Here is a 27966-nt window from a genome sequence, read left to right as displayed (position 1 = left end):
AACTGAACTTTTGAAAAGGCTTTTTCAATATGGCCCTAAAACTTCGTTGCAGTTCTAAATGGCCTGTATACACTTTGATCGTTTGTATGTAGGTTTGTATTTTGACTAAACAAGCCCATGCACTTTCACGGTATTTGTGCTTTTATTGTTTCTATGTAAGTGCTCATAGTTTGCAGGTTCTTAGTTGCGTTTTTAAACATCATTTAAGAGCCCGTGTTGTATTGTTTTCATTGAAACAGCTGTTAATACTGTATGCCTCTGACCAACTGGCTGTCAGTTTGTTTGCAAAATAAAGAGCTGTAAATGACTAAAGAAAATGCGGCAAAACTCTCTGTACCTCACCCTCCCCTTTACAGCGCCATCTTGCCAAGATGGCAGAAAGAGATAGTGACTAAAAAGTAGTGTCCAGTATTTTCTTCTGAAATGTAGTGGAGAAGAAGCACAAAATGACATGAACTACCTCATATTCATACCCAAATACAGTAGCACAGTAAGTTTTCTTAGTTACATCACACCACCTCTGGCTTTTCCAGACCTTTGCCTGAAATAACCCAATAGAAACAATTAATTAGGTCACAGGTTTTTGTGACTACAGTTGCCGAAGCAGAGGACCAATTATTTTCCTCTGATGGCTCCTATATTAAATATCTTAATCAAGACATTCAAGTCAGTGCAGCACATTAGCCATAAAAGCTACTTTTGTTTCCAGGGTAATTTAATTTCTTCTTTGTTCACCATCTACAGCGGGAATGAGGAGGCGGGGCTACAATTATAAACCAGGCTGCGATTGGCTGAGAGCTGAGGCGCACGTGCTCCTGCTCTACGCCTGCTGCCTGGGAGTTAAAAGCCGCACAACAGGCACGAGCCACAGCAGCAACAACGTCCAGAGCGCGAGAGGGTGGCTGTCCTGTCAACGGTCCCTTTAACTAACGAACAACAGCTCAACAATAACACACACAAACAGCAGCTATGAAGAAGCAGACAAGTTTTTTCATTTTTCTGCAACTTTTCTCAGCTTGTCTGGTGCTGGGGGTAAACGGTAAGTTGCCTCTTTGTGTTTGTTTACAGTTCAAACCGCCGCTGTTAACGTCCCCGGACGGTTGGTGAATCAGGCTTACAGTGGAAGTTGCTTTCTATCCGCGACTTTATCTTCTTCTCTTCGAATGTACTCAGTGGAAATATGTGTAGTTAGTTGTTCAGTACGACAGCTCATTTTCGCTCCTAGTGTGTTTGGTATGTGACGATTTAATCTCAGCCACGCACAAGTGGTACCGTCAATTCATCACCGAAGTAACGGAGCAGTGGGCATTTGTAGGTTGGCAAGTTCAAGCGGTCCTTGAATTAAGTTGACAGGACGTGGGGGAATGTGAGAAGGGAGACAGTATTTGGCATCTCTGAAACTGCAAGATTGGACAGCTGTGTATTCAAAGAGGTTTCACAATTTAAGAATTCAAAAATGATCATTTGGAATGGATTTTATCGGCTTGCTTTTCATGTTTTAGAGGCTAGGCGCTCATGACAAAGTGTGTGGTTACAGAAAAAATACCCTGAGGGTTTTGTGTGCAGAGTGCCCCTTTTAAGGAGCGTGACACATAACCTACAGACTGGCTATTATACTTGCCCGGTGTTTAGCTCATGCCATTGGCGATGGGCTTTGTTTGCATTTCCATGCATCATACACAATTAGGCCCATGGACAAAGGATAAAATGGCCTGATTCTCCTGCCTTCATTTTTTGCTCACACACCAGGGAGAAGGCATCACATGTCACACAAGTATGTTTTCCTTGGTGTGGTGATGTTTTTTCCAAATGTGGAAATGTTCCTGTTCCATTTAGGCCTATTTTGCACGTTGACAAAGAGCAGAATTTAGGACTTGGGTTAAAAGTGTCTGTAAAAGTGTATTACTTGCCACGTGAAACGTGGACTTTTGACTTTTTTAAAGCTGCAAAACAGACTGCCCAACCATTGACATTTCTTCCCTCAGGCATTTGTGCTCACTGTCATAGGTCAGGTATATTTTCGATTCTTCATTGATTTATGTAAAAATCTGCAGGGAAGCATTGTATAAGATGGGGATTTAAAACTAAAGCAAATGGTAAATCATATTATGTAAGATATTTGATTAGAGCGGTCCTGACATGGGTTCAAAATAATCACATTTAACCCGGATGCTGCATTGAATCTGCTTATAAAACATGTTTCTATGATTTGCTTCAGCAACGTAGCCGTGTTTAACCCCATGTAGCTGACAAGGCCATAAAAATTACATTCTAAATGCCCCATCATTACATTTTGAATCATGTGCTTGTGTTGGTCAGCTATGTTGACAAACACACTGCATGCTGCAGATACAAGCATGTGGCTTCATTACTGGACAAGGAGAGTTGTTTAATTCAGAGACTAAGATGTACTTCACTTGGAACCAGGTAACAGGAACACATATTTTTTTAACAGATACAGGGTGGCCAAAATTGATGACTATCAACTTGGATTTGGACTGTATTTCCATTCCTTCTGCCGTAATGTCCTTACATAGACCTGCATGATGGACAGGCTGCTAGATTTTCCTTGGTGCTTCACTTAGATAATTGTTTGATACACTTTTGTCTGAATTGAAGTTGAAAAAGCATGCACCCTGAAAAGAAGCACACATCCCAACATGTTTGTTCTTTGATGCTCAGGGATGGGGCAGCCGTGGAGAATAGGTGTGGTTGCACTGACCACAACATTGAGTCACTTTTCCGGATGCAGCCGCCAACACAGACATGCCAGTGAACTTCCACCCACAGCAGGGCTTTCCATGCTGTCATGGGTCTGGGGGATGGGACTTGTTGCTGCTGTGTCATGTGGACTGTAAACAGGGCAGGATAAGAGCTGAGGGGAGTGTTTTCCCCCTGTGTTTTACCTGACTGGGCTCAATTCAGCAGGTTGTAGCTCACTTGTCCTATCTGCCAAGAGCTGAGGGAAGAGAAGTGGAAAACGGCGTTCTGTGTCAGGGCTGAGGCAGTCTTTTCTCACAACAAGACCACTTAGGGCAACTGAGTAACCAGGGCTAAATATAGTGGGACGCTGGGCCAATGGCTTGGCAGGAGTGTGTGTATGTGTATAATCTGAGGAAGCAGGCAGGTGCATATGAAGACTTTTCAGGTGAAATTGGTGCAAATGTACTTGTGGGTATAAGATAGGGTTTTAATATGAGGTGGTTATTGGACTTACTTAACCAGGCATTTTAATTTCCTGCTGATGTGATGGATGTTTCATATTCACAGTTAAATTGACAATTAGTTTTGTACTTTTATTTGGGGTCATGAAACAGAGGAACAGGGGAAAATGATTCTTGCCTTTGTCTTTGCTCATGGCATTTCCTGTAAGGTTTTCCTAATTACAGGTGTACTAGGGCTTGTCAATATAACAGTTTTATGTCATTATTGTGATATGAGACAATATGTCATTTTAGATTTGACATATCATATGTCATGATACTGCAAGCACTGTTTTCTGAATTCAACGGACTTTCCAGCTTGTTCTAATACTTGATAGCCTTAGTACCTACTTGGTAATTATATCCACATTACTGAACATTTATCAAAATTTTCATCGGTTGTTTTGTGAAATATCCAATAGTCATCCCAACAATATTGTCACAATATTGATATCAATATTGAGGTATTTAATTAAAACATTTTTAATATTTTGTTTTGAGAAGATCTCAAAATATAGCCTTAAAATATGTGAGGATTTGGGTGCTTTTCTTTTTCATGTGTGATAGAAAACTGAATATCTTTGGGTTTTGAACTGTCGGTTGGACACATCAGTGAGATCATTTTATTTTGTAATTCATGACATTAAACAGAGAAAACAATTAATCAAGAAAAACAATCTGCACATTATTAGAAAATGTAGTAGTAGAAAAGTAATGGGTTATGCAGCTTTTTTTTCAGTGAGTGCTATTACACAAAGTTTCCAGAGTGTCAATAAGTTTGTGAATGTGTGTGAGAGAAATATGAATGTGTGTGTTTTATCATTACCATCTGCCTGTGTTGGGTCTTCCCTTCAGGCCACTGTCCTCTTCGGCTCTTATTACTTTTCTTAGTCCCTCAGGATAAGACAGGCTCTTTTTCTTCCAATTTGAATTTTGAATGGCTTCCTTATCAATGTTTCATTGCAATATGGAGTATCTTCTAATTTGGGCCACTTTATTAGTGTCTGTCGCTCCACTTTCCAATCTGCCATGATAAATATTTTACAGACTGTCACGTGAGCCGTACAGTGAGCCAAGGACAAAATTGGTGGTACTATGAATCCAAGAGGAAGACGATAATTAGAGAAAATTGCTAACTTTGTTTTAGTGTTGATAGATAGGTACAGCTCAATTGACTTTAGACTGCTGCTGCCGTGTTACTATTCTAGGTTCTGTTTCAGATACAGTACTTCAGAGAAAAGCGTGTTGTTTAGTTGATGCTGCGTGACGTGTGTGTGTATTTTTAGTGGCTGGCCCCTGTTTTTTTTTTTTTTGTGCAGCAGCAGATGGCTGTGTTGCTCTGGAGTAGCACGTGCAGATTACAGAAAGCTCACCTGCAGCTGGAGTCCTGCTGATCTTAATGTTGAAAAGACGCAGGTTATTTAAGGACACAGCCTTGATGAATCCACTTCTTGTTACGCATGTCCAGGTTCCCTTCTCGTTTTGCCTTTATAGCACACAGCAGTGGCGGGACATCAGACTGGATGAGCAGCAGTCCACAGATCTCGAGCCTTCTTATTATGCTTCAGCACATCCTTAATAGTTTTAACTAGTGCTGGAAGTGTGTGTCTGTGTGTGTGTGTATTTGTCATGCAGGCCCTTCTCCTTGACTTTCTGGAACACTGAGTTCCCACCCTCGCCTGCCAGCCTATATGCACCAGCGTGCAAGTGTATGCGTGACAGAGCAGAGGGCAGAGCAGTTACTGTTTTGAGGCCTTGGGACACATCAGATATGAGCAGTGACGTAACCACACACAAAAGCTAATTCCCTCAAAGCCTTCTTTAACTGTCCAACTGTATTCATTTTTTTATACTTCTGATTTATTCCATGTCATCTTTGATAACTCAAGAATAATTCAGAGGAAGGAGATTCTTGCCTTTTGCTGTGCACTGTGTTTGTTTTCCTAAAGCAGAAAATAGCATTCCCTGTCAGTGAGACCTCTCTAAAACCAAGTCTGAGCCCAGAAATGATGTAGTTTGCATCAAACTGATTAAGGATTGCTGGTTCAATTATGTCAATATTATCCAAAGTGCTATTTGATCTTTGTAACCAGTTGCTGTTTCTCTAATATGAGCTGCAGTGAGTGTCCTCAGAGTACAACCCCCCACCCCCCCATGTCCTCAAATACTTTCTTTATCCTCAGTCATGGCGCAGAGTCCTTCAGTGACTTAGGAGGGCAGGTCTCACGAATCCAGTCCTGAAGTGTTTCACGGTTGTTGTGACGTCTGCTTAGCCTTGTATCAGGGTTATGTTTCCTTTCCCTCTATTCGTCTGGGCTCTAATATGGTCAGAGGGCAAGTGTGTTGGCTCAGATCGCTGGTTGATCCTCTCAGAAGCAGCCAAACATCTTGTAGTGACGCCTTTTTCTGTGAAGGTCCTACAGTAAACATGTACCATGTGTTGCGCTGCCACTCATTTGTTTCAAAGAGGTAAACACAAGACTTGCCAGGGTCATTCATGACAGACCCAGCCACCTGCAGCAAAATACCATTTGCTTTAGTGATGGAGCTGTTTTCCCAGGCAGGAGAGAGAAAATCATATGCGATTGTTTACAGATAGTGTGATTGTGATAAAATTCATGATTAGTAGGAATGATCATATGCATTGCATCACCATTTTCTTCTTCACTCAAAAAATGCTGCTTTATCAATTTTCACACCTCTGCAATGTGGATATTGCACCTGGACATATTGTGATTTTGGTAATATTTTGAAGCTTTCTTCAGCTAAAGATGCAAGGGACTATAGTACAAGCTTGCTTTATTGACAAAGCTGTTGGCACATCAAGTACTCATCAAATTGTAATAACTGATTCTGATAACTAGGGGTGGGAGAAATAATCTATTCTTAAATGCATTGCGATGCGGACATGGATGATTCTGAATTGATTCACAAATGTCAAAAATCGATTTTCTAAATGTTAACTGACAATATAATGTTGACGGAACACAAGAGGCGGAACTCAGAAGTGCGGAAGTGCAGTGCCTGGACAGTCGATGGTGTGCACATAACAAAAAACACGAGATGACTGAGCTGAGCGCACCCTCTGCTTTCAAAGCAAGCGTGTGGACGCATTTTGGCTTCTGTGAAGTTCAAGGGAAAAAGGACCTGGACAAGAGCCACACAACATGCAAGTTGTGTCGAACTAAACAAAAATATTTTGGAAACATGACAAACATGAGAAACCACGTGCACGTTTCCACCCAGAGGAGGAAGAAAAAGAGTCAGTTGTATTTTCCAACCAGAGGACCATCGAGCAAGCGATATCAAATTTACTGTCCAACTCGGAAAGGGCAAAGCGAATTACAAACTTTATTGCAACTTTTATTGCCAAGGACTTGCTTCCGTATTCAGTCGTTGAGAACCAGGGTTTCGCGCTACATTGCGTACTTTGGAGCCGAGATACAGTGTCCCATCTCGAAGATATTTCACTGACACGGTGGTCCTAAAACTCTACAAGACCAAAACCAAATACGAATACTTTGCTTTGAAAGTACCAAGTAGTCACACAGTGAGAAAGACAAATCCTGTATAGAAAAAAAAGCAGCCCTCTGAATCGAATCGACTCAAATTTTGGGGTGCCTAGAGATTCCCACCCCTACAAATAAGCTAAATGTGCTAAAGTACCTAAAATAGATTGATTGACAGATAGTCTTTAGGTACTTTAGCACATTTAGCTTATCAGTATCAGTCATTAAAATGTGATGATTAACAACTTGATGTGCCTACATTCAGTATGATAACTTCCTTTATTTTAGTATATATTTGAATTAAAAATATTACTACACACACTGACATGATACCTTACCCCAGCTGTGTCCTCATATCTGAGGCTGAAGCTTTTGCACAAACACATACACCTTCTTGTTAGTGGGTCTTATTATGTGATTCTGCTCTGTACTGCTTTGTGTTTATGGTCTGGTATTCCAAACTCATTCTTGAGCTGAGGCATCATGGGAAAGGCACATACCGTGACTCATAAGGAGTGAGAAAAGCACAATGCCCTGTGGAAATGGCTTGTCCTGCCAAACAAAACTCTGCATACCTTCCTAATCTGTCACTGTGGTGAGGACAAAGTTGGGCACAATGTCGAGTACTTTTAGCACTGGTGTAATTTTGACAAATTTATTGAACGTGTTTGTAATGCATTGTTAAATGCTGCAACATAGATGTTTGTGGCTGCAACCTCAGGTGACTCATAGTCGTGTTTGCACTTTTAAAGAGGGAATATCTGTGTGTTTACATAACGAAAACAACTGATATATTGTTTCTGGGATTCATCTTGTGTTTACAGATCCACACCCACATTAACTGAAATATCAAGACAATGTTAACATGCTCAGGCTTGTTTTCATTTTGGTTGTTGTGAAAGGCATTTAGGAGTCATTACTTCAGCACCCCGAATAGGGTTGTTATTATAGAGGTCATTGAGACCTCTGGACTAACATCAGTGGCATACATGTATTTTTGGATTACAGATTGGTTTGGTTACTTCTTTTTTTATCTTGGTTGCTGCTGTGTTTTTTTGCTGCCAATTAACAAAAAACGCAAAAAGCAACACTTTTGTTTCTGACTGGTGTGGCAGTTTGTGAAATTGTGGAAGTTGAAAATGAGCCTGATTTTTAGCTGTAATTTCCCCACCCCGACTAAACTGAAACCACACCCATAGATTTGAATTGTAATGTAAACTCATACTTGTCTGAAACTGTAGTTATGAAGATAATGGGAAATGGTTTCCTCTGAAACAGCAGTGGAGTTTACAGTTGATGTGGGTTGGAAACCACATAATGCTGCATATTTCCTCTTAATTCAAAGTCTTCTTCTGTTTTAAATGTGCAAAGTTGTTCCAATCCTATTATATTTAAAATATACTATGCATAGTATTGTAAATAAGGAAGAAAATATTTTCTTTATTCCTGTGTAGCTAATTCTATACAGATGTGATTTTTACAGACAGTGGCATCACTTTTGGGAATTTTAAGCCACTGTGGTGGTTTGACCACTGTCTCTTGGCTGACCAACTTGACTAATACATCACAAATTTCATTTCCTCCATGAATCCAAACAAACTTCCTGTTAAATTACCCTTCAGACAGGGCAGGCCACAAGCAATTTTCCCAGAGACAGCTAAATGAAGTCAGTTGTCTCTCTTATCTTGTAAATGTTAATCAATCAGATTGTTCCATTAAATTATTCTTGGGACGGTCATTTATTCAGCATTGTAATTTCTCTACTCTGAGGATTTCCTGAAGAGAGCTGTCTGCCAATGAAGGAAGGGAGGCTGTGTTCCTTCCCAAAGATAAACAAGCGGCAGCTTTTGGATCGGGATGTGTTGGCAGTGCCAGCCCAGCCTGTTGCCTTAGAGTCCCATGAGATATGAAAGCATTTGAAGGCCACGATACTGGATACAGCACTGATGAGACTGTGCATCTGTGGGAAGTGCAGTTCAGTAGATAAACAGCCAAACAGGATGCTTGAAAAGTGGGTCTTTCTTTCTCCTTCTCCCTTCATCTCCTTGATTGCTAACTCTAGTTTTTCCACAATGCTGATGTGTTTGCCAGAGTTCTCACTGAGTAAACTCCAAGAAAACTATAAAGATGTGTGTGCAGTGTGGGCTTAAGATGGATGGAGAGGATGCAGTGATACACAGGAAGTTAGAAGTCTTCTCAAAATGCCTTTTTCATCGGTGGCCTTGTGGCCTCTGAATTATACCCTCAGCAGGACTAAAACACCACTTTCGTTTACTATAGATGTCTAAAAAAATATTTATCTACTCCCATTACTTGGCTTTGTTTGAGGTAGGAGGAGGTACCCCACTGAAAAACAAAAAAAAACAGGGTCAGAGATCCTTTTTAGCCTGTATGACAGACACTGTGGTACCATAACCATCAATTTCACACTTGGGGTCCAACCTCAATTTCCCTGAACAATTATCCAAATGATGAGTTTTAACTTGGAAATGTCCTCCCTGTCTTCACAAGTGTTTAAAGACTCCCAATTATTTACTTCCTCCACAAGTGTCAAAACAGGGTATAATTGAAAAGTGCTATCAAAATGATATGTGCTGAGAAAAATGCAATTGCTGGTTAGATATATTGTATAAACTAGATGATACATTAATTTGTCAGGAACCAGGTCACCTCACTCATGTACTATAGGCCACGTCCATTTTTTGACATGTAGGCTTTGTAAGCATTGTTTTCATAGTTCCCCTAGGGCAGCAATCTTCTTCTGGAATAAAACCCTCTCTGACTGTAAATCATAGCTCATTCAATCTTCATGCGTTTGAAAAACACTACACGCCTCTTCATTCCTTTTTCTCCCCCACCCACTGAGAGATGACATGATTTCCCTCATGCCCAGAGAGCTGCCAGATTGTCAAGTTCAGGCCAAGCGGCTGTGCTGCTGGTGGAAGCATCGAGTGTTTGTGTTGTGTTTACAGTGTAGTGATGGCTTACTCAGCTGTTTGAAACAGCACATCCAACCTGCAGTAGGCTGTTTGCTCTTCACTCAGCAGCACAACGAAGTGTGGAGTGAACAGTGGAGTGGAGTGTACTCTTTCTTATTGTAACTGGTTTTAATTGTAAAAAACTGCTCAAGAACTCCTAAGAGTCACTACTGCAACAGAGTCTGGCCGCTTTCTTTCTTTCCTGACATATGGGCCTGGAAATATCAGATCTGATTTGACAGGAAATGCCTGGCAGTTATGAATGGGAAACAAAAGTACACAACACAGCTGGATCAAACCGGATCTACAACCAGTTCTACAATATGCTCTTCTTTTACAGAATCTGTCTTTTGTGTATTTTGTTTCTGACACTACACATTTGAATGAAAGCAGCCAAAACAATAGTCAAAAATCATTCAAAAAAGTTTGAGTGAAAGCTTAGCTGATACATTCCTGAATGTCCTTTAGAAATCTTGTAAGAGGACTGTAAGAGATCGACTGAAACAATGTACATGATTTCTCTGAATGAGAAAAAAGTGTGTTGTCTACTGTCATAGTCACCTTGTCATCCCCCCCTCCTCAGGTGATTACTGCAAGGTGAATGTGTGCAGTAATGGTGGAACCTGTGTGACTGGGGCAGGAGCTCCATTCATCTGTATCTGCCCTGATGGCTTCTCTGGAGAAACCTGCAATGAGACTGAGACTGGTAAGCCACGCCACATCTGAGGTTGAAATTAATGTTAGATCTGAGCTTTGATCGCTTAGACTTCGCCCTAGATCAATTCTTGAAGAAAAATATTTATTACTGCTCAACCGCTGTTAAACCTCTCCCACTTCTGTGTCTCTCCTTATGCAAAAGGTCCCTGCAACCCCAATCCTTGCAAAAATGATGCCATCTGCGAGGTGACCGGTCAGTCCCGCCGAGGTGATGTGTTCAGCGAGTATGTCTGCAAGTGCCAGCCGGGCTTTGATGGAGTTCACTGCCAGAACAGTAAGTCTGTGCTGCCTCCTCAATGGCTTTATCACAGTAGAGTTGTGTTATAAGTGATCAGGGGTTCTAGTAGTTTGTTTCAAAATTGGTTACACTGAAAACCTTTAATCTGGCAGTAACAACAACACTTCCGAACAACAGAATGAGTTTACATGGATCAGTGTATTTACATTTTGGTAGGCCATTTTCCGTGACATAAGACACCATTGGGCTGTATAAATGTATAATTACATGGCAAGTCTGACTATGAGTGAGCATTGGAAGAATAACATCATAATAGCATTGCAGAATGTCAGAATCTGTGGGCATCAGAAGGTGCCATCTTTTACCAACAAAACATTACTTTGGGATATTTTGTTTTTAATTAAAGTGTAATTAAGATAAATTGTCAAACTACTGAAACAGATTTAGAATCACAATCATTAGTCTCAATCATTTGTGACTAAAATGATGCCATCTGCGAGGTGACCCCCTGTTGTAACTAATCACTACACTACATCCTCACTACTTTCAGCTACAGCAGCACACCTGATATGCTTCTATCCTTCTTTTTCAGAGTACAGATATACATACCTATACAATTGATTAGCAAGTCTAATGAGGTCCTTGTTTATCCGTCCAACCTGACACTCGCATGCAGACAGCTGCTGTGAGTGCTGGCCACCAGACAGACAGCTGTTGTCCTTATGGGAGCTTCATTCACACGTCACTCAGACCAGGTTGGTTCAATTAGGGTCAGAGGGAAGCAACGGTGGGAACATGTGCTGTGCTCCTCCAACTGCCTCCAGCCCTGCACATAGAGACAGATGGCTACTGTTTGCGCGAGAAGGCGGCAGAATAACAGTGGCCAAGTGTGCACAAAGAAGTAATTTAGCAGGAATCAATTGGGGCTTTAGGGAAAAGCCTATTTATATTTTGTGTTTGATCATGTATGCCTTTTTATCCTAGGTGTCCAAGGGGCTGATTTAAGTTCCCAAAAAGGTAACAGTGGAAATGGGGCTCGAGGAGAGAAAGATGTCTGTGTGTTTGTGTTTCGTGCTGTGGTCTCCTATCCTTCTTGGATCCAGGTGCTCTGTGTTCTTTTGGCTGCATGCGGAGGCTGAGGAATTCAACAACACAAACATAGACAGCATGCACATACAAACACACACACACACACTCATAGACGGGCAATCGCTGAGTTCAGCATTATCTCTCCTGGTTTCTGAGTCAAGGCTAACAACAAAACCAGCAGTGAGATAATCTCAATGTTAGATACACTGCCTTTTTATCAGTTCACCAACCCTGACAGAAAGATGTGCTTTCATATTAAAATATTTGTTGTTCAACTCCCTCAAGCCTTAAATCCCAGTGAAACCATACACGTTACCATTTGTCTTTAATCTAGAATTTCTGTGCTTAAACAACTAATTTAACTGTAACAAAAATACAGCCATGGTTTACTGTTTGTTTTATTTAACCTCTCAGAACCACAAACACAGCTCATCAAGATCCATACATTCACGAGTCTGTTGGCTTGTACTTGTATCTAAGCTGCCAGAATAAGAGCCCTCTGCATAGAAGCCATTTACACTAATTAGATAATGCCTGAAGGATGAGGGGAATTTATGTGACCGTGTTGGTTTCTGAGAACCCCTCTGAGGACTGTGGGGTCAGGGAGGTGCCCCTCCATTCACAGCTACTGATGACTGTGTTGTGACAGTTTAAGTGCTCTGTAATTTGTGTGTGTGTGTCTGTGTTTGTGTGTGTGTGGGCAAGGTGTGAGGCTCATGGCAGCCAGCTCCTAAGGTTTTTGTGATACGCAGAAAGAGGTGAGCAGTAGAAATCCAGTGACTGTGGTTAGCTCTGGGAGTTGTAGTGCAGTTAAACATTTAAGCATCCTGACATCCTGTTAATTTACACATGAACAGAAATTGATTTAAAAAAAGTTCAGAAATGTGACCACAATCCTCTCACTGGTCAGGTGTGAAAATGTATTGGCCTGTTATTGGAGGATGAACTGTCTTCTTGTTTTTTTGTTTTTGTTCTACAGTAAGCTGCCTTAAACTGAGCTTAACAAGTAGGTGTTTGCAAACTGGAGTTGGATGTAGAAGTTGTTCTCACACAAACGACTGCATCTAGAAAACTATAAATAGAAACACACAGCAGTAAAAAAGTGAAAGATGGACTAGTTGGGAATAGAATTAGATGGTAGAAAATTGCAACATCCTCTCTTTGTTTATTATTTCTTTCCCACTCCAGAAGGTGACCTCAAAGGACAAATGTTTTTTTTTACCAATATGTAGTCACAATTTTTGTAATTGGCGAATACATTTTCCCTTAAAGGAATAGAATTCCTCTGAGAAACAGATCTAGAGGGCAAGAAAATCTCCACTGGAAAAACCTTAATCATTTGAGCGCAGCTCATCCCACATGAACAACCACGCACAGCTCATGATCTCATATACAGACTGTTTAGAATACACATACACACACAGTTCATCCCTCATGCCAGCCTAGCCAACAGAAAGTGGCGGTCCACGCTGAGTGTTCGCAACGTCAGTACTGCTACTGTTGCCGGGCGGAAAAGTGAACATGGAGGCAGAACAGTGAATTAAGTCTGCCCTCCTGACAATGTCACACTCACTACTCAGGTCTGACTGCAGCACTTCTGACTGTCCTGTCAAATTGGCCTAAAAGCGTGTGTGTGTGTGTGTGTGTGTGTGTGTGTGTGTGTGTGTGTGTGTGTGTGTGTGTGTGTGTGTGTGTGTGTGTGTTCATGGGAGGCTCAAGTATTGAGATGCAGATAGAGAGAGCGAGAGAGAGAGAGAGGGAAATGTCAATAGCCGCTCACTTCACTTTGGGCCAATGCAGATGGAAAAGTGAGGGACGATGGAGTATTTTTCTTGCTTGCAGTCTCTAAATCCCAGATTTTCATAACAGATTGAAGCAGTTGTTTTGGGAGAATGTTCAGCTCCTCCCAGGATGTGGTTGCGTGGGCAGACTGGGCTCCATGCCCCCTGTTGAGTACAGGGTTTGTGTATGTATAATGTATATGTATGTATACGTGTGTGCCTCAATGCTGTCATGGATCTGACGCATCTTATGCATTTCTTAGTTCACCATTGTCTACATTAAACACACAAGAATGTCCTATTAGATCCCAAAAGCTGCTTACTTGGAATAACTACACAATCTCAAGTAACAGAAGTTTGTCATCAAAGTGATCTTTTTCACCAGCTTCCTGGTATTCACTCAATAAGTACTGTATTTTCACGTCTGTAACTCATCTTCTGTTGACCACTGAGTAGTCTGGGGTTGAGTGCCTTGCTTGAGATCCTTCAGAAAATTTAACTACCACGTTTGTAAATATTTAACCATAATGTGGTGATGAACAACTCTATGTTCAGCGGGGGGGAAATCCATTTTGTACAACTTCTAAGACTCTCTTTTCTATTCACACCACAAGGGCATAAAGTCATGACTTTGTCAGTTTTATGACACTTTATTTCTCTGACTCAGATGTTCTTAAAGTTCCCTCTGTGTATTCATTATAAAGAAAAAGTTAAGTTACTCATCTAACATACATGTAGGGAATCTATATACTGTATGTAGCAAATGTACATTATGAGTTTAGGTAAGCTGATCTTAAAATAATAAATGTTCAGTTCAAACTTAAGAAATGTAGCAATATAGATATTTTAAATGCTGCAGACTTGAACCATAGCTATCTTTTTCCAGCACACAGGATCTGATGTCACTAGGATCTTTTCAGGGTGAGCACTTAGAGACGGAGCTTTAAACACCATGCTCTGTAAATACACTTTATGACATCAGAAGTCTTGTCTGGGAGCTCTTCATCCCTCAAGCAGAGAATGACACCCTGGCAGAGATCTGCTTCAAAAGCTATTCTGGGACCTGCTGGTGCTCGCTGGTGCACTGCAGGCTGTCCACACAGTACACATCAAATTACACATCTGGAAACCTTTCAGACTTTTTTTTTTTTTACTTTTAATGTGGCTTTATTTGGTGACCATAAAGCCTTCAGAGCACCCCCCTTGGTTGGTCTACCATGGCAACGGTGAGAGTGGTGCTTAAAAATATGTCATTTCCTTATTTTGTGTTGTCGTTGGTCGGAAGAAAAGACCAACTTTTCTTCTCTGCAACAGTCCCATTACAAACGATGCATCTTAAATGTGGAATCTTTATGTATAAAACAATTAAACCATAAATTCAATAGTGTTGGACAATGTGTCTATGGGGATAAAAGATAACTTTTCTAAGTTTCACTCCTCATACTGTCATTGCTCTTTGACTCCATAGGAAAGTGTACAGACACCACAGATGGTTTAATTTTAAAACTCAGTTTGATTACCTCGTGGGTTGAGTCTGAACACTGAAAGTTATGGAGAGTGTATCGTATAACACTGTTCTCGCGCAGCAACACAAAAGCAGATTTGGGCCTTCAGACGCAGGCTCACACATTTTTTTTTAGTCCCAAATACTGCTGGCTGCAGCACAGATCCTGTATGTAGATAGCTTTGCTGATCACCACATGCACTGCAAGCTGACCTTGGCTTTGCATCGATTATGGTTTGGTTTCAAACAAGCCACATGAGATTTGTATTGGTTTTTGCTTCATGCTGGGACAGATATTGACGCTCTAAATATTGTGGTAGTGTGCTGTTTCCATGATAAGCTACAGTGTTTGTTGGATACAGACCATGGAGTGTCTAGCACATGCTCTTCTTTGAAAAATCTGTATGTGTATATACAAACAGTATGCTCATAGTGGATACTGCCAAGTATGTAACAGCTTATTAGATGTCAGTATTTGTTTTCTCGGTTGAAGCTGCTGACAGATGCTCAGTTTTCACCCTAAAACATCTCTGTAAGACATTACCTGACAATTACAGTTGATCAGAGCATTTCAGGCATATGTAGCTCTGTTGATAAACAAACCTACACGTCTTTGTTGTTGTGCTGCCTCCACCTGTTCCTTTACCTGTCTCAGTGATACTCTGTGCTATTTAATGGATTAGACCCAACAACAAGCTGTAAAGTCGTCCTGGTGCCCAATCCTCTTACTGGAGAGAAGACCACCAGCTGATGCGCGTCAGTCTTAGGGTTTCCATCAGTCTGTCATCAATTACAGATATAGGTCTCTGGGTTGTACAGTGTGTCTTCTCTGACACCTCAGTCTGTACTCAACAAGGTGAGGAACACGTGGTTGGTTGTTGGTAATCTGATATCATGTCAACAATATGTCCAGTCAGCCTCTTAAAGCCTGAAGCAAATATTGCTTTAGAAACATACTGCCTACAATAGTAGTTTTATTACCGTATACAGCAAATAAATTGGAATGAATCTTTTTATCCATCTTAATGCGTTATCTTTCTAATTGACGATGTTCTCTGACCTCTTTTTTTTATTTTACTCTAATTCAGTATCCTAATTTAAAATACTTTAAAAAAAAAACATTAAATTGCCTGTAGCCCTGGAAGAAGCCCCTCACATTGTAACTTCTTAATATCCAAAGATGCCCTGACAGCATGAATATATCAGCATATGTGGATACAGACAGAGGCAGCTGCTACCTCCTGATGTGTTCCAAGACAGTGAATTGATCAAAGAGCTTATTTACTTATTTTGTGGAGAGCTTGATGTGTAAAATATTCAGCTGCTGCTGCTAGAAAAAAAAGATTATGATGTGATTTTGTGTAAGCTTCAGAGCCAGAAGTGTCATGCCTGTGGACCTCATTATCCAGAGTTTGTGGATGCACATTTCAAAATAACTGTATTCCTCCTGTGACTGTGTGAAAATGAACGTTTGGACACGGAGCTATTTATGGAGAGAGCATGTGGGTAGGGAGATGCTGCCATGTGCGCATTTGTTGGATAGTAACATAAAACCGGTGTGCCTGGATTGTTTGCGTTCATTTTTTTCTTCCATAATAACCACTGAGGATTAAAGCTCCAAAGACCTACTGAAATTCCCCTTTTGGTTTGCAGTTATCTATACAACCAGCTAAATATGTGCCTTTTTCCTTGCGTATGTGGACAATACAGAGTGTGTTCAAAGCTGGTTAGTCACACTGACAGTTCTAGTGGGTGAGAGATGAAAAGGAGTTAGAGTTGATTCCCATGTCATTCTGCTGACTTGTTTTTCTCACCCGACTCATTTGAGTGTTGGTTGGGGCGCCATCAAGAGGTGAAACAAAGAATTACAAGGGAGTTACATTTGTAGTACATTGTACTGAAATGGCCCTCAATGATAATTAACTATTCTTGTATCATGCAGTTTGGGATTTCTTGTAAAGCTCATCTCCACACGCACATTCACTCTTGGTAGCTTTCCATTATATACTCCACATCTTGATTAAATGAGCTCCTTGTGCTGCTGGTTCTTTGATCTCTAATATCTTGACCAAGGCTTTGCTTACTCTCTAATTACCTTAATTAAGGAATTTGCACCTCCCTTAAGCCTCCTCTCTACTACACCTGTAGTCCTGTTGGCATGGCTTCAACTAACCTCAGTGTGAAGCAGTTGAAGAAACATCAAACCCTCTCTCTTCTCTCGTCTCTTCAGCATGACCTGTGATCTTTACTCAAATTAACTGATGTGCTTCAAGATTGGCTGATGACAGTTGAAGGGAATGCTGTTTATGTTTGACTTCAGTGAGTGACTGTGTGACTTATCTCTCTGCAGATGTAAATGACTGTGCCGGCCAGCCGTGTGAGAATGGTGGCACCTGCAGGGACCTGGACGGAGATTTCAAATGCCATTGTCCCTCCCCTTATGTGGGCAAACACTGCCAACTGCGTAAGTATGACCCTTGAAAAGACATCATGTGATCACTCTCATTATCTTTAATGTCTTTACCTTTACCTTTATCTTTACCTGGAAATACGACTAATTATACTGTGTGTAAACTACATGTGTTTCACAAATTCAATAATTTCTGATTTATTAAAGTAAACTAAATGCACGCATATACACACAGACGTTATTAATCTATATGTGATGTTGTACAGTTGCTGGTAGAAAAATATTAATCGAAAGAAGTACGACTGAAGGAAGACATTGAAGATGACATGTCTGGGAAGGCTGCCAAGCTGCTGCAATTAAGGATGATCAATAGGCAGCATTAAGGGAGATTGCCAAATGAGAAATCAATACTTTATTTAGTTAAGCTGATTCAAAGCTCTGCATCCTTAATGACTTCATGGTTTACAAAGTTCAGTGAAGGTTGTAGCGCACACAAGAACTATAGCTGAATGTGTGTTAGACTTTGATTATTTTGTTTCTCTTTCTTAAAAATTTGTTTTTGTGTCATTTTGCACTCACTGTTGTTCTCTGTACTTCCCTTAGTAAAGGTCCTGTCAACATACAGTAGCGGAATTCCTATTTATTATAAAAGTAAAGCAAGTAATAAAGCTGCATTTTCCTGAATAAATATGAGTACTTAGCTACGTTAACCTTTTTATCAGGCTTATGAAAGGTTATTTTCACAGTAGGAAATGTTCCACTGACGTCAGAATCTGCCCCCCACCTCTCCCCTACAGGCTGTATTTCTCTGCTTGGCATGGAGGGAGGAGGCATCGCTGAGTCCCAGATCTCAGCCTCATCTGTCCGTTACAGCATGCTGGGCCTGCAGCGCTGGGGACCTGAGCTCGCCCGCCTTAACAACAAGGGGCTGGTTAACGCCTGGAGTGCTGCTGCACATGACAAGAACCCATGGATAGAGGTGAGAGGTGTATACAGTTTCAAAATGCATAGATGGATAAACGCTTCAATGTCTGGATGTTTGTAGCTCTATCAAGCTAGAAAAACCTTGTCTGTCTGCCATAAAATAAGTAAAACTTGTGACAAAATTTACAACAGTTAAACATGTGAAGAGGCTTTTGCTAATCATTCACCACACTTCCTGCTGTGATTGTATGTCACTTAATGCTTTAATTAAACTTTTGGATACATAATTCACAAATGTCTGCTCTCTCTTTACAATTTCAGATCAATATGCAAAGAAAGATGCGCTTTACAGGTATTGTGTCGCAGGGTGCCAGTCGCATCGGAACAGCTGAGTTCATCAAGGCCTTCAAGGTGGCTTCAAGCCTGGACGGCAAGACATACACCATGTACAGAACAGAAGGAGAGAGGAAGGACCGTGTAAGGAGACACAACAAGCTCAGCAGAAAACACTGAACTCACACTGTTCAGTGTTTTCACTGAACACTTCATGAACCACATACACAAACTTGATAACCCTTTGGTCTAACTTTATGTTGACTCCATGTTCCAACAACACCATTTGCCACCAAAAACAAATGCAAGCAATACAAAGTAATTCTGTAGAGATTTCTGTCATGTTTAAGTTCAATTGCAGTTTGTTTACATACATAAATATACTTACAAACTGCCACTTAATATCAATGATAAGTATCACTTACCAGTCTAAATAACAAATTAATAGCACACACGACACAGTTTACTAATTCTTCCTTTCTTTGTAGGTATTTGTTGGAAACGTGGACAACGACGGCACCAAGACCAACCTGTTTGACCCCCCGATCATTGCCCAGTATATCCGCATTGTCCCTGTGGTGTGTCGCAAGGCCTGCACCCTGCGCATGGAGATGGTGGGCTGTGAGCTCAACGGTAAACTCAAACAGAAAACATACAAACACACACTTTCGTCTTTCAATATACTGTTTGTTAGTGACTGAAACAAGCTTTTCACAAATTAAGTAATTCAAACCCCAGGTGGGAAAAATTGTCATCCAAGAGTCTTTTCCAAGAGATCCAAGAGAATTTTTTTTTAAAACCAGTATGTAAGTCATATGCTTCCTCACTAATTGTTTTCAACCCTCTTCACTCTGTGATTGATCACATTTCCAAGGGTGTTTCTCAGAGGATTGTAATTAAACTTTGTAACTTAGAAACACATGTGTGTGTTGATCAAAACCATATTTTGAAGTGATACTGGCAAGCATACTGCACATTGGAAGCTAATGATTTAGGGACTGAAAGTCACAAAAATTGATGCCCCAGCAGGCAGATGTGATACATTTTCTTTCAAGTCTTGTGTATGCAGCACATTTCTGCTCCTCTAGCTGTTTCTTTTATGTAGTGTGGTTCTTTGGAACTTTCAGACCTCATTACACTGCTAAATTTTCGTCTCTTGATTGTCGTCTTATTCATCAGATCAGTGTCTGTCCTCCCCCCACCAGTGCATGTTTTAAAAATTACTACATTTGTTCGATGTTGTTTTTCAGATGCCTGTCAGTCCAGCTTACGACAGCCATCATGCATGAGCTTGGGCCCCTTTTTTAAATGATGTTCAGTTCTAAGAACATTTGCTCTAAAATGATTGCAGGGGAAATGAGAAAGGCTGTTGCATAGCAGCTACATGCGCTGCTTGACAGTACAGGTGAAATTACAGTTATCATGCATCTTTGACCCTATGTTCATCTGACCTGCATGCCCGGCCGCTTCACTAACTCATACTCATTAAAAAGTCTGTTAGTGCCTGTGAAAAGTTTGTAATGAGTTCCAGAAGTTTTTTTCTACTTGAGGATTTGCACTCCTCTCATACTGACCATGTGAAAAGTATGTCAGAATATCATAATGTGGGTGTGATAAACTTGAACCCCAGATGGTGAAAACAATCATTTGAAGGCAGTGAAAGATTCGTCCACATGAGCTTGGCTAAGCCTGAAGCTGCTCATTCATGGTTTCACCCACATTACCTATCGCTGTCTACTGCATCTGCTGCTCTCGCACTCTACATCATCATCGCTGGCTGGCCTGAGCTGCTCCTGTCCGTCCCCTGTCTATCATACTTTCTCTCTCTTTCCATTCCTCTCTTTTTCTGTCTCTTCCCCCGTCTCTCTGTCTGGTCTCACCACTACAGTGTATTCAAACACTTCAGGTTGTTCAGAGCCGATGGGCATGAAGTCCCGGTTGGTGTCTAACCGCCAGATCACGGCCTCCAGCACCTTCCGCACCTGGGGCATTGAAGCCTTCACCTGGCACCCACACTATGCCCGCCTGGACAAACAGGGCAAGACCAACGCCTGGACCGCTGCAACGAACAACCGATCTGAGTGGCTGCAGGTAGGGCAGAAAGGCATAGTGGGCCAGGACACTGTTACTTTTTTTGTTTCCCCGTTGCTGTGTTTCTTAAGCGAAGCTGTGTCTGTGTCTTTAGGTGGACCTAGGGTCTCCCAAGAAGATCACAGGAATCGTCACACAGGGGGCCAAAGACTTTGGCTCTGTCCAGTTTGTGACAGCCTTCAAAGTGGCTCACAGTGATGACGGACAGTCCTGGACCATCGTGAAAGACGGGACTACAAGGACAGACAGGGTCAGTCCAGCCGTGGTTAGAAACATGCTTGCAAATGTTAGTTAAAAAACCCTAAAACTGAAATGATCCTTGTGGGAATTAATAAAAAGTAAAGAATACAGCATTAGGAATAAAACAAGAAAATAACATTTCAAAGAAAAAAATGGCGTTATGAGGGCATGTAAGATGTTATTGATACAGTTAAACAAAAATATTGTACATCTGATAGAAAATACATGTCATCTTTCAATACAATATAGTCGTTGATATAGAATGAAGAACATCTTGCTGAATTTGGTGAGAAAAGTAAAGAATATAAGTTTTTTCGGAGTTGTTTATTTGTGTGGTTGTAAAGGAAACTATAAAAAGGAGCTTAGCTTTTATCTGACGTACTTGTCCCTGCACCTGGAAGCAATTGTGTTGACGCTGGTTTTGATTAGTTTTCTGTATGCGCTTCATATTGCATCCAAAAGTCTATTCACCGGCCAGATGTGCACCCGAGTACAGCCTGATGAAGTATTTAGTGAGGATGTGGAACAAGTGACAGTTTCTGACTTAACTGATGAAATATTTATTCTTAAAGTTCAGTTTATTATTTGAATCTGAAATCTACAACAGAATAATAGAGTAAAAGTAAACCAACTGTAACTCCAAAAGTGACCAATATTTTATCTGAATTTTTCAAACTATCAACAACTATGATCTGTGTTTGTTTTGATTTGCTGCTTTTCTCTGTCCAGATCTTCCCAGGCAACAGCGACAACAATGTTCACAAAAAGAACATCTTTGAGCCTCCATTCTACGGCCGTTACGTCCGCATCCTGCCATGGGAGTGGCATGAGCGCATCACCCTGCGAATCGAGCTTCTCGGCTGTGATGAGTAACGCTGACCTGGACCCGCCTCCCCCCTCCTCCCCCTTTCTCTACCTCCTCCTCTTCCCTCCCTCCCTTCTCCCTCCTGAGCCACACCTGCACTGCCTTGCTCTCAGCCCTAGGGGGCAGCAAACACCAGAGTAGCACACCACCAACCCAACCCTGGCTGGTTGGAGGTGGGAGATGTTACCCTTAACCAATGTAAGCAGGGCCCTGGTTGAGTTTAGCTCCTGTGTCTCTTCTTTGTCTGTTTCCTGAATCGATCACTCATCTTTTCCACCTGAACCAAATCTGTGATCATTTCAAGAAATTATTATTATTATTAATATCTTTTTTTGTCACTGAGCACAGTTGGGGTCAGATTTGTATCACACCTACAAGCTGAATAAAAGGTGGTGACTCCCCCTCGTCCCTGTGTCGGAGATCAGGGGTAACAGGACTGCTGCTTTGTCAATTGGTGCTGCCTAGACTCTGATCCTAGATCAGTTCTACCTGGAACATTGAACCTCCAAGACCCACGGCTGGTGATGTACATAAGCTCCACTTAATAGCTTGCACATGTCCTATAACCATTCACCTCTGCTCAAGACACACAGAATATATATTACCTTTAGAAGATATATTGACATTTAAAGATGATTCTTTTCTTTCCCAAAAAAAAAAAAGAAATTGTGAATTAGCAAATATGATTAATATGCTGTAAAGAATCCTTTGTCTTTAAATCTGGGAAGAAACATGTTTGTTTGCTTGTTGTTCTTTAGTGGGGAAAACTAATGAATTCCAAACCGATTTACCAGAGAATTTGGCATATCATTATCGTTATTTGAGCAAAAGTAAGAGATTAAACATCTCAAGGTGTGTCACTGTGTGTTCTTCAGTATTCAGAGTATTTCTCTGCAGTGGCTTGGATGGTAAAATTCTCAGTTCATGTTTCCTTAAGTACATTTGTTTGCACTGCTTTAGAAGGTTAACATCCAACATCCATTGTGTTCACGCTGGCAAAACATATACATGTAGCAGCCAATAATAGACTATTTACACTATTCCTTGTTTTTCACCGAACATAGTTAGGGAAGCGTACTGAAACTTTTACCAAGCGTCATCTACGAACCCATTTGAAAGTCAAAGCAGTATTAAGTATTAAACTCATTTTGTGCCAACGCCCCCTTGAATCTTTTTGTTTTTGTGGGTTAATTTGAAATAAAAAAAAAGTATATGCTTCAGTGACGCAGACACTCGAGACAAAAGATTGTCATTGTGAGACACATCCAGTCAAAAAACCTTCACAGTCTGTTAGTTTAACAGACAAACAGATGTGATTTCAAAGCCGGAGGAGACACCCTCATTGACAGACAGGATGTTATTAACAAAAAACAAAAAGAGTTTGAGATGATTGTTAAGTGAAAGACAAGAGACACTTTATTGCTTTTTGGATAATAAATAAAAAATGTTGAGTCACACAGATTCACACATGAGCTGCTGTGACAAAAAAATCTGACACAGGAACTCATCTTTTGAACTTGCACATCAGCCATTTAAAGAATGTTATGTTTTAGTTGCTTGACTAAATTTTGTCATACATTGCACTGTTATTTCAGTATTCACATGTTACTGGCTGCTACAGCAGATGTGTTTCAAATCTCATGACCTGATTCAGTTAAAAAAACATCATCTTTATGGTCAGTTTATAGCTGTGTCTGGCTAACAAGCTGTTTGAAGTGGAATAATTCTGTAAAGAAGCATGCATTGAGATTTTTCTTGCCTTCTGTAACTCTTAGAAACTCTTCAGATCTTGACATATCCATGTAATTGCTGACAAGACTCTTGGAATGACAAGAATGACAGTATTATATCAATAACAATCCAATAATTGTGTCACTAATTGGTAGCCATCATAAACTGAGAGATTAACTATAGTGTAGAGGCTGCAAGTTTAAAATATATGATGTACGCTGTCATCTCAGGTCGAAGCAGATCTGCTCCTAATGTACAGTAAATGCTACTGAAATGCTACTAATTCACCCAAACACTCGGCTGTGCTACTAGTTGTGTTCACACAATTTAACTTTTTTTTTTTTTATGGCACTTTGATGTTCGTGTTTTGACAGTTAAAATATCCAAAAACCAAAAAGAAAAAAACAAGAAAAAAACATTATTGTGCTTTGCAGAACCAACTGTAAAGATACTCATAAGAGAAGAAGAAAAGAAAATGTAGTTGCAGTTCAGTTTCTTTGTTGGATTAAACTGAGCTTTGAACGTCTGAGTTTGGTGTTAATATGTGACATGCATATTTACAGTTCTTCTGTACTGAGAACTGTCCGTATTGGTAGATGTTAATGTTTGCTGCCGACCATCTATTTTTTGGGTCCAACATTCTGCCTCCAGTTAAAAGCTGAGGCCCCGCTGATAAGACTGTAAGAGAGAAACCAAATTAAAACTGATTTTTTACGGTTCCACCGGACATATGACACAACCTGCCGTATCATCTGCTTCTGCCGCCCCCGTCACAGTATTCTAAACCTTTTCCACCCCATGAATTATGAATTATGGGCTTGTGCAATATTATACTGTGTTAGTTTTGATAACAATGAATATTAATTCAATATCCTTAAAAAATGCATGAGGGGATAGCAGTGCCACTGAGAGGTCGAGGATAGATGTTGGTGTCAAACACTGTACAATATTTATTATTGTTGCAGAAGATTCCGCGTGCAGCCACCATTGTTATCCATGTCTGCATGCATTTTATTGAATAGTGTTACTCAGTTTAAGTTCAACCGATTTGAATTTATTGATGACATAGCTTCTTTTCTTTAGGTGTTCATTGACATTCAGAGTATCAAAGTATTGTAGATATCTTGTTTCCCCGCTGTTCAGGTTTTCTATGATTGATCTAAAAACAATTGATGACATTGAAGTGTTTTTATGGTATAATATGAGTTCATTTCTTTCTATACTGACTGTGGACCTCACAGAATTTAAACTCTGTTGAAGTTGTTTTTTTTTTTATTCCAGTATTGTGTTTCTAAGAGGATTCCTTGATGTTTCGCCTTTGTATCTTAAAATGAATAAAAATAAAGAATTGAAAATATTTAACTGACTCCAAGTGTTTTGAATAGTACAGCAATAGTCTGCACTTCTTTGTGTGTCAATGGATGGAAAATTTAGGTTATATTATTAATCATATTGCTGAATTAATTGGAGCTGCTTTCCATTTAAAAAGGTGGGGGATCAAAAGACCAAAAGCACTGAGGGTCGTTTTGCCTGTTTAGCATTTAAACACCCCAGGGGCATAATCTCTTTTTACACCACTATACAATCTTCCAAAGGTATCCTCACCCGAGGAGTCTCCTTTGCAGTCTCATTACAGTCTGTGAAGGTCACACTTAAGTGGTGAAATCCTCTGAACCACATCACATTCAGAAAATACATTCATACTCGATGACACTGTGAAGGTTAAATAATGGAGGAAACTCTTTATAATGTTGGTGCCGTATTTCAACACAACGGTAGCATTAGAGGAAAAAAAGGATAGTTACGTCGCATTTTGTGCTCAATTAGTAAATACCTGCTAATTATCATGTAAGACAACAGTTGGCAGATGAGCTCATCACGTTATCACCGGCCCCTTACCCGACAGAGCAGCTGTTTTTCCCTCTGGAGTCGCAGGCAGTTAAAGTGTTCAGGTACTAATGACAGCTTTCTCCTTTGTGTCCCTTCCAAATCTCCATCTTGTCTTCCCACCTCTTGTCCTTTCTCTGCACAGCTCTTACTGGTCCAGTATTCAGTGGGGGGATGCTAGTTTTGTTTCGATATGCTTCTCCTTTAATTGTGCCAATGTGCATGTAAAGAATGAAGTGCTCTTCTAGGAGGAGGACAAAGAAAATTTAAAAAAAACAGTGACTGTCCATGTTATGTAGGCGTTCTGACTGAGAATCTGAAGCACTCTGGTATACAGTAGTTTAACTACATTTTTATATATATTTAAATGTATAAGAGTTCTTGGGATTGTCAGATTACCTAAAAACAACAAAACAGTTGCAAAACAGTTGCTTCCCATAGTGAGAGTTTGAAAGTTTATTTTTGACCACCAGCTTAGCTAGTATAAGAAGTATTGCGCAAACAACTTTGTTTCTGTCCTAAAATGACATGCTATATTGGAAAAGAGTAGGATACACCACTGAATTAAATGAAAAACATTCTGTTCTTTTTATCAGATGTTTAAATATGTAAGGATTATATTCCATGAAAAAGATACTTGATGCCCATAAAAATGTGAAAAAGCCTACAACATGTAATTTTGTGAGTATGTATTAACACTTATGGTTCTCTGACCACAATCCTTTTCCCTCAGTTTGTTATCAAAACCAAGGCATTATCAGGGTCATTAAACACAAAACTGCTACTGCGAATACAGACATAGTTTCTTTGTAAATTGCATCATATCTCCTAGACTTGTCTTGGAGAATATGAGGATTTTAATCCGACTGACTGCACCTCCAGCGGCCCCGTACCAGGCTTCTCTGTATTTGGTTTCCTGGTATGACAGCTGGCCAGGGACGGACCGAGGGCGTCAGGCCAAGGGAGTCAGGAAACTGGAGGCACCGCAGCGGGTTTCCAGCAGGAAGGATTCACTCCTGGAAAACAACTGCTATTTCAGATCAAGCGTGTACCAACACGGACAACATCTCGAGGGACGTCATCTAAAAGAGGGGAAATCCTATGTTATTTCTGCTCAATTAAATGTCCGAAACTGTTGATTTGACAGGTGATGATGGCTTTAAAATAGCCATGATCATAACTACACCCTTATTTGGTGTTCTGTGTGTTTAGTTGGTGCTAAACTTACATCAGTGAGTAACAAAAAGATGGGAAATTGTAGTGTTTATTTGTCATTACAGCTCATTTTACCCTCTATCTTTTAATCAGGCTGGAAACTGTCTCCCTGAGCCCTGCACTTCGCCCTCCTGTTGGTCTTTTATTGAAACCTTCCTCTCTAATCATTTCAGTCACACTGAAACCACACACACTCACTCTCTCACACACCTTTCTATGAGGAGTCTCTGCTAATGACAGCGTGTGACTGCACACTGACACGATCGACTGCTATGCTCTTCAGTCAAACCGCTCAAACGTAAGCACACTCAGTCATCTCTTCCTCTTTCATGTTCTCTCTGGGCTCCAGGTCCAGGCGCTCTGCTCGCCTCTCTGGACCTGAATGTTGCTGCCTTGCAGAAATTACACCCCTCCAAACACCACAGTCACCCTGCAGTTCACAGGAGCTGCTGGTATTTGGGGCCCCAGGCCAAAACCTTTCATCTGGGGCTTTCAGAAGACCACCAGTCTGCTCTCATCAAACGCACCGGGAGATAATGGCTTAGAGACACACAGGGAGGGGAAACGGCTGTCACACTGGCTGAGAGCGGGGGCTGCAGCCAGTGACACACTGAGGGGCGGTTTTTAGGGTTTAAGGAGCTCTTAATGACTAATCTCGCTGCATGTAAAGTTTAATTTAATTTGGGAATAAAGCAACTTAACTGTTTCAGTGAAATCCATTTAAGAAGGGTTTATTTGTTGCTGGATGCGTCGTTCATTTAGTCCTGTGAGCAGTTCTCAAATAGTTCAATGAAACATCCAAACAGACATTGAGGTCAAAAGTCAAAAGATGATCTGAAATGTTTAGAAAAGTGTGCAAACCCGGAGAAATCTGTCTTAAGGTGAAGGTGTGTTTTATTTGGTCACCTATCGCTATGACGTTTGCTTAAACACTAGATGATATGTCAGAGAGTGAGGAAGGAAGTCAATGCAGTCACCAGAATAAATGCTGGCAATGTCCGTATCAACAAACAAATGATATGTTTCAACTTCACGTTTCAGTGTAGTTCTGTGATAACAGTCAGGTTAGCTTCAGGCACAAAACACATCTGGAAACTGTCACCAAGTTTCCTTTAAAAGAAGAAAGCAGCTTACAAGTGTTGAAACGCCTCCGCCTCTCTTCAAAAATATCCTCAATATCTCAGCTACAGTCACTGACCTGGCAGCCTTCTCACCTAGCTCTAACATATTAAAGTCAGGTCAAAAACATGT

The 27966-nt window shown here is 40.6% G+C and overlaps 1 protein-coding gene across 4 annotated transcripts; it reads left to right on the top strand.

The window, feature by feature from the left end:
- Positions 1–838: 838 nt before the first annotated feature.
- On the top strand, positions 839–24142 carry mfge8b (milk fat globule EGF and factor V/VIII domain containing b). Of its 4 annotated transcripts, none has more exons than XM_030426152.1 (11): positions 839–1039; positions 10274–10396; positions 10550–10681; positions 11630–11662; positions 17370–17483; positions 18227–18408; positions 18675–18830; positions 19175–19319; positions 20593–20777; positions 20872–21027; positions 21747–24142. In XM_030426152.1, the coding sequence occupies exons 1-11, from the start codon at positions 970–972 to the stop codon at positions 21888–21890; spliced, it is 1440 nt and encodes a 479-aa protein (XP_030282012.1). In that variant the 5' UTR covers positions 839–969; the 3' UTR covers positions 21891–24142. The 4 variants fall into 4 exon arrangements, with proteins under 4 accessions (XP_030282012.1, XP_030282011.1, XP_030282014.1 ...); XM_030426151.1 differs by having other exon boundaries at positions 20575–20777; XM_030426154.1 differs by lacking the exon at positions 11630–11662.
- Positions 24143–27966: the final 3824 nt, after the last annotated feature.

The sequence above is a fragment of the Sparus aurata genome, chromosome 8, assembly GCF_900880675.1.
Source record: "Sparus aurata chromosome 8, fSpaAur1.1, whole genome shotgun sequence".
NCBI classification, from domain to species: Eukaryota; Metazoa; Chordata; class Actinopteri; order Spariformes; family Sparidae; genus Sparus; species Sparus aurata.
This window is presented reverse-complemented; position numbering and strand designations above follow the sequence as displayed.

Coding starts and splice junctions, on each gene's coding strand:
- mfge8b (XM_030426151.1), top strand. CDS start 970: ATGAAGAAGCAGACAAGTTTTTTCATTTTTCTGCAACTTTTCTCAGCT. Junction 1,040..10,273: donor TCTGGTGCTGGGGGTAAACG/GTAAGTTGCCTC, acceptor CCCCCTCCTCAG/GTGATTACTGCAAGGTGAAT. Junction 18,409..18,674: donor ACAAGAACCCATGGATAGAG/GTGAGAGGTGTA, acceptor TTACAATTTCAG/ATCAATATGCAAAGAAAGAT.